Raw genomic sequence first — 10,011 nt, forward strand, 5'->3', positions numbered from 1 at the left:
TTCTAGTGTTTTGAAACTGGGCTACTGTGATATTAGACCATAGCTGCCAGTGCAGCCTGAACAGTGCTGCTAAAGCAGACTAGCCAAAAATCTCAGATAAGGTGGGGCAGATGAATGCGTGCTGTGCGCGGGAAGAGGCGTATGAGTGGGCTGGGTCGGTAAGTACGGACATTCGACACCCAGGTGATGTCACCTGAAGCCCATGATACTTGGCTACTTGGGCAAAAAGAGCTACTATGGCATCAAGCCGTGAGGAGGGCCAGGGACACGGCAGACTAATGTCGAGCAGCACACCGACCACCGGCCGATGCTCCACCCGCGCACCGAGACCGGACGCGCCGTGACGCCACTGCCGGAAGCGCCTCCGTGCGAGCGCTGCGTGCAGCTCCGGCGGGCGCTCCGTGCCGGTGCCGGCCATGAGCAAGCGCAAAGCTCCCCAGGAGAGCCCCAACGAGGGCATCACCGACTTCCTCACCGGTAGGTGTGTGCGCTCGGTCTGTTCTGTGGGTGGGGAAGGCCGCAGCCGGGCTGTTCTCACCGCGGTTCTCCTGCAGAACTGGCCAACTACGAGCGCAACGTCAACCGGGCCATCCACAAGTACAATGCGTACAGGTACCGCTTCCCTCCCGCCGCGCCCCCGTCCCGGGCCCCAGCCCGTTCGGGCGCTGACCGGCAGTGTTCCGTAGGAAAGCGGCCTCGGTCATTTCTCGGTATCCGAGCAAGATACAGAGCGGGGCCGAAGCCAAGAAGCTGGTAGGTGCTCGTGTCCGGGTTGCGGGACACGGCGGGAGGATCTGGGGCAGCCGGAGCAGGGACGAGGTGCCGGGGGTTCCTGGGAAGCGTGGGAACAGCCCCGCTTCTGCCAGCGCCTCCTTCCGGTACCTGAGTCAGAGTTGGGGGACGCGGACGAGGTGTGGCCATTGTAGGGGTTTCAGAGCTGGAACTGGGCATCCCATCTGAGCCTCTGCCTGTAAAAATAACTTTCCACTCTGCTCTCTTACTCCACATGTAATGACTTTAAGTGATTTTTAAGTTAACTTGTTTGTACTCACCCCCAATATTTAGGATGGAGTGGGTGCTAAAATAGCTGAAAAGATAGATGAGTTCTTATCCACTGGAAAACTACGTAAATTGGAAAAGGTGGGTTTCTTTCTCGTGTTTTGTATCTCTCAATAGCTGCTTTTCTTGATAACTTGCAAAGTAGCCCATTTGTTCTGCACATTGCTGTTGTTGTCCCTGGAGAGTCTTAGGAGTGGTGAACACAGGAGTGTATGGTAAGTAGAAATCAAAAATTGAGAAGCTCAGCCAAAGCTTCAAAACTGTCTATTTATTAAAATATTTTAACTTACATAATCAGCATGTGCAGCTCCTCTGTCAGAAGTGGAAATCTGTTGCTGAAAGGCTTTGGAGTTCTGTGCTTTAGGCCTGCTGTTTGCCTTAGTGTGGCCAGTTGGGTGGTTTTCAGGCTAGTTACATTTGGCATTGTGATGCGCCACACTGCCCTTGGTACTGTTTTGCAGTGACTTACAGTGAACCTCCAAATCAGAGTCTGACTAAGCTATTTTATCTTCTCAAGGCTTCTTTTTATTTGTTTGCTTATTGCAAATGGAGTAAAGAAGGATTTGGGTTGCACTGTTTTTGCTTTTTTTTTGTAGATTCGACAAGATGATACAAGTGCTTCTATCAACTTCCTGACACGAGTCACTGGCATTGGGTAAAAGTTTCTTGGGGTGTTTTTTGGGCTTTTTTTCCCTGTTCCTGTTCATTTGGTAGACTTAGCAGAATTTGGGTAATTGCACATAGTGAAGAGAATAGGCCTGAGCTGATGATGTAATGCCCACACCGACACACTGTAGTCATGATTATAGGATGGAATGAGGCAAAAGGGTATAGAATGCTGATCTACGGACTTTGTGGTACAGGAGTGGAAGTGGGAAGCTTCCTGAGAGGGGAAGGAGAGAGATGCAGGTCAAGAATGGAACTGTGGAAGTGAGACTCTGGCTTCAGGGTTTTCTTAAAAGGAGAAGCAGACCCTCGAAGGAGGCAACAAAACAAAAACAAACAAAAAAAGCCCATCAGAACTTTGCTGCAATGTTATCACGCATTTGGTATTACTGTCTGAAGCAATATTGCCTATTTGCTGTGACTTTTTAAATTTCTTATATATCACTGTGTAGTTATATCAATGCTAAAAAATGTGCAGGCCAAACATTGGATCTCTGCTGACCAAAAGCGTAAACTGAAAATGAGTATGCTGAAAAGATGTAAGCATCACAAGCAACCTCAGTCTTAGCCTTTAAGAACCTACACAGCTATAAATCATTCTAATGTTCAGTGTTGTAAGATTCTTGCTGTTCCTAATGCCAGATTGCCTTGTCTCTTTGCAGTCCTGCTGCTGCTAGGAAGTTTGTCGAGGAAGGAATTAAGACTTTAGAAGGTAAGTGAATATGGGGCCTTGGTTCACACTCCAGTAATCTTTTTTCCTGTCAAGCTGCCTCTTCTACAGTGGTCCTGTGGTAGCATATATGCCCTAGGCTTTAAGGAGGGCATGTAAGATGCTAAAGCTAGTACACAGGCTTAAGGCATTTCATACATATCCAAAGTAAAGTACGTGCAGGTTACATGGAAGGTAACAAATATTTTGGTGGTCTATTAAGTCTTTGTTGGAAGTGCTCTGTGCATTTGTGGTCATCCTATCAGCTGCTGTGTAGGTAGTTTGAAATTCCCTCATTTGAGGTTGTATTCTCCTTATGTATTCTTTACATGCATCATCTTTGCACTGATGGAAACTTACTGTAAGATTTTTAGTCCTCAGTTAACTATTTTGTTTGAATTTTTTTCTAGATCTAAGAAAAATTGAGCACAAGCTGACCCATCACCAGCGAATTGGGTTGAAGTAAGCTTTCTTGGGTACAAGTGCTTGGTGTTTCTAATGACTCCTTCAGACACCAGGATGTAATGTAAGGTTACACAGACTGAGTAAGGTTCTCTTCTCTCTGTGCTCTATATGCCTTTCAGCAGTTATTTAGAGTTTTTGTTTCATTTGGGTTGGAAGGCTTAGTCTCCAGAGGTAAGTTAATAACAAATGGCTTCTTCAGTTAGCTCATGGATAATCACTTTAGCGAGGTTGTGGAGTTGTTTCTTTACAATCTGCATAGAAGTGGCCCAGGCTGGTTTTTTATGTGCTGTGAACAAGGTAACGTTTGCATGTCTGAATGTGAGAATGCTGTGCAGAATGTGTGTTTGTCCCTCAGTATTCATCAGCTTGATTGCTGTTCGTTGATTGTCTCTTTGGTGTGGTAGTTCTGGAAGAACTATAGCTGTGTTTGTCAGAAGCTGCAAGTGAACCAAATAAAGCCAAATGGTGTTTCACATGCCCTCTTTTTCTCCACAGTCAAGCAGCATGTTGACAATTTGAGTTTTATGGTGGAAGGCAAATATATCTGGAGCTGTGTTTGAGTTGCAAGCTTCCATTTAGCTCCTTCCAACACAGGTCTCCTCTGACTATGGGTGGGAAACCTGTTCCTATTGCTCGCAAGTGGGCTGAGTTTTGTCAGGAACCTTCTGTATTTTCAGGGGCTATGTAAATATTAAGCAATTGGTTATATAGTAATACTTCTCCTACCTCATAGCAGCTCTTCACATACAGTGGAAATGCTGAAACAGTGTTCTGAGTATTGTCAAACTTGCAGTTGTGAGATTTTACTGTCACCTTGCAAGATGTTTTCTAAGATGTTTGATGAGAGGAGCTTTTTGTGATGTGACAGTGGTGTAAGTTACTATTCTTTCCTCTGATAAATGTTTAATTGACTAAAATTTTAAAATGCTGCCCCTGCCACTCTTTCAGATACTTCTATATTTATATTTGCAGATACTTTGAAGATTTTGAGAAAAGAATCCCAAGAGAAGAAATGCTCCAAATGCAGGTAAAAATCTCGTTAAGGATGTGATGTGCTGATGGCCAGTGAATGACTGGCCACCTCTAAACACACTTCTTTCCTTTTTACATAGGAAATTGTGCTCGAAGAGATAGAGAAACTGGACCCAAACTATATTGCTACAGTCTGTGGCAGTTTTAGGCGAGGTTGGTACTCTGTGATCTTGTTATCTTTATTTTGGGATAGTAAGCAAGACAAGTTACAATGTATGTTGTTGTTCTTGACAGACTGTGCTGGAACCTGGCCTTTCCTGTTAGTATTGTCTTGACTAGCTAGTTCAGTGATGAGATGCCTGCATAAATCCTTGCTCCTCCATCCTTACCCCATAAAGAGTAGAATCTTTTAACGTGAATTGTTTGCTTTGTTTTGACATTAAAAACATTTGTGTTTCATTGCTATAGAGTGCAACAAGAAATTATTGGATATTTTCTTATGTATGGAGAATATAAACTTTTATTGAAAGAACAAGATTCTTTTACTTTAAGATTATTTTTTGTTTTGCTAATATCTCTAATAGTGACCATTCCCTGCTAGAAAAACATGTTTACAAGAAGAGGTAAGATATACATTCACCAACATTAGCATACTTTGCCACACACAGGATTTTTCTTTGCTTCTTTCTTGCCTAGGTGCAGAGTCAAGTGGCGATATGGATGTTCTCCTAACCCATCCCAGTTTCACATCCGAATCATCCAAACAGGTGCATTTCTCAGATGCCACCGATCAGAACTGTACATTGCATATAATCTCAGACTTGTGTTGCAGCTTTTTGTGGTTTTGTATTTACTGTAATATTGAACTGAATTACTGAATATTGAATTTCTCTTGGATTGCCATGTTTATTTTGAGGAGTTACAATTACTTCTCAGGTCCGTATATTACGTTGCACATCTTTTGCGGAACTAGTCAATATGCTTATTTTTACCCTTCTCTCCTTCCTTTTCCTGTCACATATATTCCCCCACCGCCGTGAATTAATGTGCTTTAATAATGCAGAACTGTAAAGCTAGCTGGATTAAAGGTAGACTGACTATTTGTTTATGTAGTCATAATCATTTAGATGATAAGAAACTGTCCTGCTGCCCTTGCAATCTTTTGGGACTAACACTGAAGTAGTATTAATGATAGTGGGTTTTTTTCCATTGCGTTCCTTCTATAGATTTGTTGTTTAAAAGCTGAATTAGATTTGCCTTTTCCAACTAAAGGCGATCTCACTCGGGGGTATTGATAGAAATTTTTTATGTTGCACAATTTTAATTTTATTAGCTTTTTTCCAGTATTATTGTTACATTTTTTTTGTTTGGGTCAAATTTCATGTTGTAGAATAGTACATATAATTATGATGATGTCCTGTACTTATAGGAGTCTCTATCTAGTAAATAGGTAAGATAGTCTTGTTATCTTACTTGTGAAGTAATTTCTTCTTTGTTACCATTGTTCCTAGTCAAAACTTTTGCATCAGGTTGTAGAACAGCTGGAAAAAGTCCACTTTGTCACAGATATGCTGTCTAAAGGTGACACAAAATTCATGGTAAGAGCTTTTTTGGTGGTGAAGGATGTTGTGGGGGGATTACTTTTCCTGCCAGAAGCTAGGATGAATACAATTGCTTGGGTTGCTGGAACTGGGGATGATGTGTGTTTGTTTATTTAACTCCCCTGCTTGTATCTCATAAGAATTTCCTGCAGTTAACTTCTAGGGAATACATTATGGTAAGATTTCAGTATTAGAACATGTACAGGTATTTGTGTAGTTCTAAACCCTGCTGACATAACCTTTATCACATATTGTCAATTGTGTCTGTATTGCTTGAGGTTTCCTGGAACCTCAGCATAACAGCACGTCTTTAATTGCACCAGTGACCACTTCTGTAATTGTGTCCTCAGGATCTTGGAAATATTTAGCTTTGATCTCAGAGCTATGTTTACCTGTTTTTGTCTAATATATAATACACTTTTGTCTCCTTTTTTGTCAGTTTTGCTGTAGAACAGATTTAATGGATAAGCTACTAAACTTAGGATATAATAGGGATTATGTGGGATGCCTAAAGCAAGTAATAAATCACAAGAAAATTATTTTTTTAGCTCCCATGCTGACAGTGCAGAGCTTTTTTTCTTTTCTTAACCTGCTGATATTTGTACATCCTGAAAAGCCTGATAATAATGAGGACAGGGAAATTAGGACTCTTCCTGGTGCAATAAAAATTTAAGCAGTTGTATGCTACAACAGTACTCACAACAGTGTAAAATAGTGATTCACTGTATTCTGATATCTGGCCGTTCTAGTAAAATATTTATTCAACTCAGCAGGAATTTAACTTTGCTTTCCTGGATGGCTGAGGATTATTTAGAAGTTGTTTAGGGGTGGGGAGGTAAAGATGGTTCTCAAATCTGTTTAATTTAATCTGAATTTCTCTCTTGCCTTAATTCCTGATAGGGTGTCTGTCAGCTGCCAGATAAAGAAGATGGAACTGCTTATCCACATCGCAGAATTGATATCCGGTACATGCATCAAAATCCCCCCACCCAAAACCCTAGTTTAGCTGTCTGCTACAGAGTAGGCATTTGCATCATTTTTTTTTTTTTTCCATTCAAATCTGTAATTCCATGTTCAGAACATGGCATTTACTAGGTTTATAATGCTTTTGAGTATGGCAGCCACTGGGCAACTGCCAGTAATTACAACAGGTTATTAGCAATAATGCTGTGCTTCAAATCATGATATTCTATTCAGATTCAGAATTATGTCCTAATTTATTGTGCTGCTTTGACACTGATTCTTGGCAGAAGTGCAAGCACCATAACCAGGTAGTGGCTGAGCACCAGTAACTTCTGGGTAAGGGTAGATCTGTTGAACCTTTCTTTCATACGCAGTTCCTTTCACTTTCACATCTGGCTTGTGGGAAAATCAAATGTACGGAGTTGCACAATGTAAATGCATAAATACAAAGTAAACCTACAAGTGTCGGAACTACTGAATTCTAAATGGCTTGTTACTTCTTTGTTGTATATTTGTTCTAAGTCTTCACTTCTCCTTTTTATTCTAGGCTTATCCCGAAAGATCAGTATTACTGTGGTGTACTGTATTTCACAGGAAGTGATATATTCAATAAGAACATGAGAACTCATGCTCTGGAAATGGGCTTCACAATCAATGAATATACAATACGCCGCTTGGGTGTTACTGGTCAGTCTGAGTTTTTGCACAGGGTATTCTTTTGAGTTACGCACTTCTTGTGATCTCATTCAATTGGTTGCAGTTGTTTTGGAAATACTTCTGATAAATGCTATTGTTGGGGAAGATGAAATAGGAAAGCCTTATAAATAGAATTGCCTGGCAAAAGATCTAGAAAATACAGATATTGAGATGATAACAAGTTTTGAGATACCAAACCTTAGTTACTGAACAACCAGAAAACAATAGTACAGCCAGTTGAAAGCAATTCCCCCTTTCTGATTAAACAATGCCCTTTACCTACAGTTAGGTCCAAAAGTCAAATGGAATGTTCTGTCTCACCCCCCCAATGTAAAGTTCACCCCACACCTGTAACCCTCCCCTGAAGCATTGGGTATCTGTAACCCCATTGGCCTAAGTCCTGTTCCAGCCCACCTTGAAGCCCTCTGATAAGGAGTGCCCAAAGGACCAGACCCTCTCTTGGAACTTCCTCTTGGGACCCTCTCCTAGCATCCTCTATCCCTTGCCTCTCCCTGCCCCCACTCCCTAGGGCCTGCCACGAGTTGCACCTGGCAACTCCAAGCAGGGCCCCTCATGCTTTATAATAAACCACATATTCTAAGACCAGACTTCAGAAATCTCTTGTCTCCATCCATCCAAACTGTCCTGGTGTCCAGCGCTCTTCGCATACTATACTTTGTGAAATTTTTCATGGTGTCCTTTTTTATATTGGGCACCATTACAGCAAGAAGGGGCAGCCTCCTTACATACAGGCAGCTCTGTGGCACAAAGTTACCTATTTGGATCTCCTCATCTATTTAAAGTCTTAGTTGATTTAATGATTTTTTTTTTCTGTGCTATGCACAGCACATATTTAGTTTCCTACTCTTTTCACAGGGTATGTTGTGTCCTTCAGTTGCTTTGCTTTAGAGGAGATGTGATTATATATACCCATGCACAATTATAAATGTATTTAACTGTGTAACCACTTGGCCCCAAAGTTAATTCATTACCTTATTTCCTTTGACACTAATAAGAATTAGTATGTAAACACTATGAAAATTTCACGGAGGGCAGGGATGTTGTTCTGGGTGGGTTCTTCAGGGTTTTTTACCTACAGAAGTTTTGTCTTAATCTTGTAATGCATTTGGCATTTCTGAATGGTATAAACTTTCCACCTTTCAAATACCCTGTGTAATTTGCTTGCAGGGGTTGCTGGAGAGGCCCTGCCAGTAGAATGTGAAAAAGACATCTTTGACTATATCCAGTGGAAATACCGAGAGCCAAAGGATCGGAGTGAATAACTAACTGCTTGTCTAGGTTTATAGCCTACAGAAATACTTTCATAGCTTGTTATGAAGATGTGAAAATGCGTAGTCTTACTTTGAATGTTACTTGAAAAACTGTATATTACTGATATCTAAAGCAAGTCCATGGCACTTGAACAGAATACGCAGTGAAGATAAATCCTGTGCGATTTCATTTTCATATAGTCACAGAATAATTTGGGTTGGTAGGGACCCCTAAATGTCATGTCGTCCAGTCCCTCTGCCATGAGCAGCGCCATCTTTGACTTGAGAAGATTGCTTAGAGCCCAGTCCAATCTGACCTTAAATATTTCTGAGGATGGAGCATCCAGCATCTCTCTTTGTGTCTTATATATATGTAGATACCAAATGAAAAAGCAGGCTATATCGTGAAGTACTCCTGAAGAGTACTATTTTCCACTAGTCTCTGTGTCTCGTCATACCTGTGTTAAGTGTCTTGGTGCAGTGCTGAAGCTCATGATGAGTTGCTCCTATGTACTGATTTCTAAAACCTTTCAAAATATGGGCGGTTTGCTAAGGTGGCCATTCTCCTCTTGCATGTGAACTGAATTTTGTTACTAGATATGTTGTGGTACTATTGATTGCAGTGCTCTGTGTTTTGTTCAGTTTGGTCTGATTAATTGATGAATTGGTACTGCTCCTGTAGATTCAATCTGCCCTTTTTTATATGGAAATCTGTCAAATCTCATTTTATACCCCCCCTTTAATTGTTGGGAAAGGTTATGAGTATTTTGGATGTGAGACAAAGTCTCTTCAAGAATGCATTACTAATTGTATTTGGACAGGGATTCTGTTGGTTAACTTAAAATTTTCAAAGTAGTAAACTACTAGCCTCCATGTGTTACAGAGCATGAGCATGGAATGTATTGGTGCTACTGTATTTGAATACTGTTTGTTATTTTCATCTTGCTTAAGCATACAGAACAACTACATTTTCAACTTGTTCTTATGCAAGGAGAGTTGATCAATCTTAGTAATGGAGATTACAAGGTGATGCTCTTACTTACCCATTTATTTTCTTCCATTTTTCTTGTTAGGAGTTTTAATTATTTTCTGGGAATGTTCCCCATTGCTAATGCATGCAGTAGTATGTAAGAAAACTAGAAGTTAACTTGGTACTATGTGAAGTATTTTGATGTCTCATTGTAAAAATATATATAGCTGATATATTTAGTATTTTCTTCAGTAATCAATAGGAATAAACAAATTGAATATTTCATCATTAATGTGTGATATGTTTTCTCCTCGAGCCAGGTCTTATGAGCTCTCAAGAGAACTTGTCACACCTGAGATAGCCCAGCTACCTCAAATGGCATAAAATTAGCAGGGTGGCTTCTGAGGTAGTGTTGGAAACAGAAAAGTTTTAATGAAAGGCAAAATAACAAAGCTCTTACAGAGAAAAACCCAAGCCAGGGGCAAGAGGTTCTTGCTCCTGCTAAAACACCCCACAAAAGCAATTACATATTTTGTTCTCTTCTTTTTCAAGTGAATTACGTAGGCGGGACCCTTTGGCTTCTGTCCAGTTGGCAGCCCTAGGTTTGAGGTGAAGTCCCAAAGGTCCTATGAGGTGTCT

At 40.9% G+C, this 10,011-nt stretch overlaps 1 protein-coding gene across 2 annotated transcripts; it reads left to right on the forward strand.

The window, feature by feature from the left end:
• The first annotated feature begins 366 nt into the window (after positions 1 to 366).
• On the forward strand, positions 367 to 9,657 carry POLB (DNA polymerase beta). 2 transcript variants are annotated; one of them, XM_021535929.4, is made up of 14 exons: positions 367 to 477; positions 555 to 612; positions 687 to 753; positions 1,066 to 1,140; positions 1,656 to 1,714; positions 2,388 to 2,437; positions 2,845 to 2,896; positions 3,872 to 3,926; positions 4,012 to 4,084; positions 4,568 to 4,638; positions 5,383 to 5,469; positions 6,373 to 6,437; positions 6,983 to 7,122; positions 8,320 to 9,657. In XM_021535929.4, exons 1-14 carry the CDS (start codon positions 417 to 419, stop codon positions 8,412 to 8,414), a joined length of 1,008 nt encoding a protein of 335 aa, XP_021391604.1. In that variant the 5' UTR covers positions 367 to 416; the 3' UTR covers positions 8,415 to 9,657. The 2 variants fall into 2 exon arrangements, with proteins under 2 accessions (XP_021391604.1, XP_077645400.1); XM_077789274.2 differs by lacking the exon at positions 1,066 to 1,140.
• The last annotated feature ends 354 nt before the right edge of the window (positions 9,658 to 10,011 follow it).

This window comes from Lonchura striata, chromosome 22 (genome assembly GCF_050655825.1).
Source record: "Lonchura striata isolate lonStrDom1 chromosome 22, ASM5065582v1, whole genome shotgun sequence".
NCBI classification, from domain to species: Eukaryota; Metazoa; Chordata; class Aves; order Passeriformes; family Estrildidae; genus Lonchura; species Lonchura striata.

Bases quoted from the DNA above. Each gene is read 5' to 3' on its own strand.
- POLB (XM_021535929.4), top strand. From the start codon at position 417: ATGAGCAAGCGCAAAGCTCCCCAGGAGAGCCCCAACGAGGGCATCACC. The intron at 754-1,065 runs GTAGGTGCTCGT...CCCAATATTTAG, and splicing joins GGGCCGAAGCCAAGAAGCTG to GATGGAGTGGGTGCTAAAAT. The intron at 1,141-1,655 runs GTGGGTTTCTTT...TTTTTTTTGTAG, and splicing joins AACTACGTAAATTGGAAAAG to ATTCGACAAGATGATACAAG.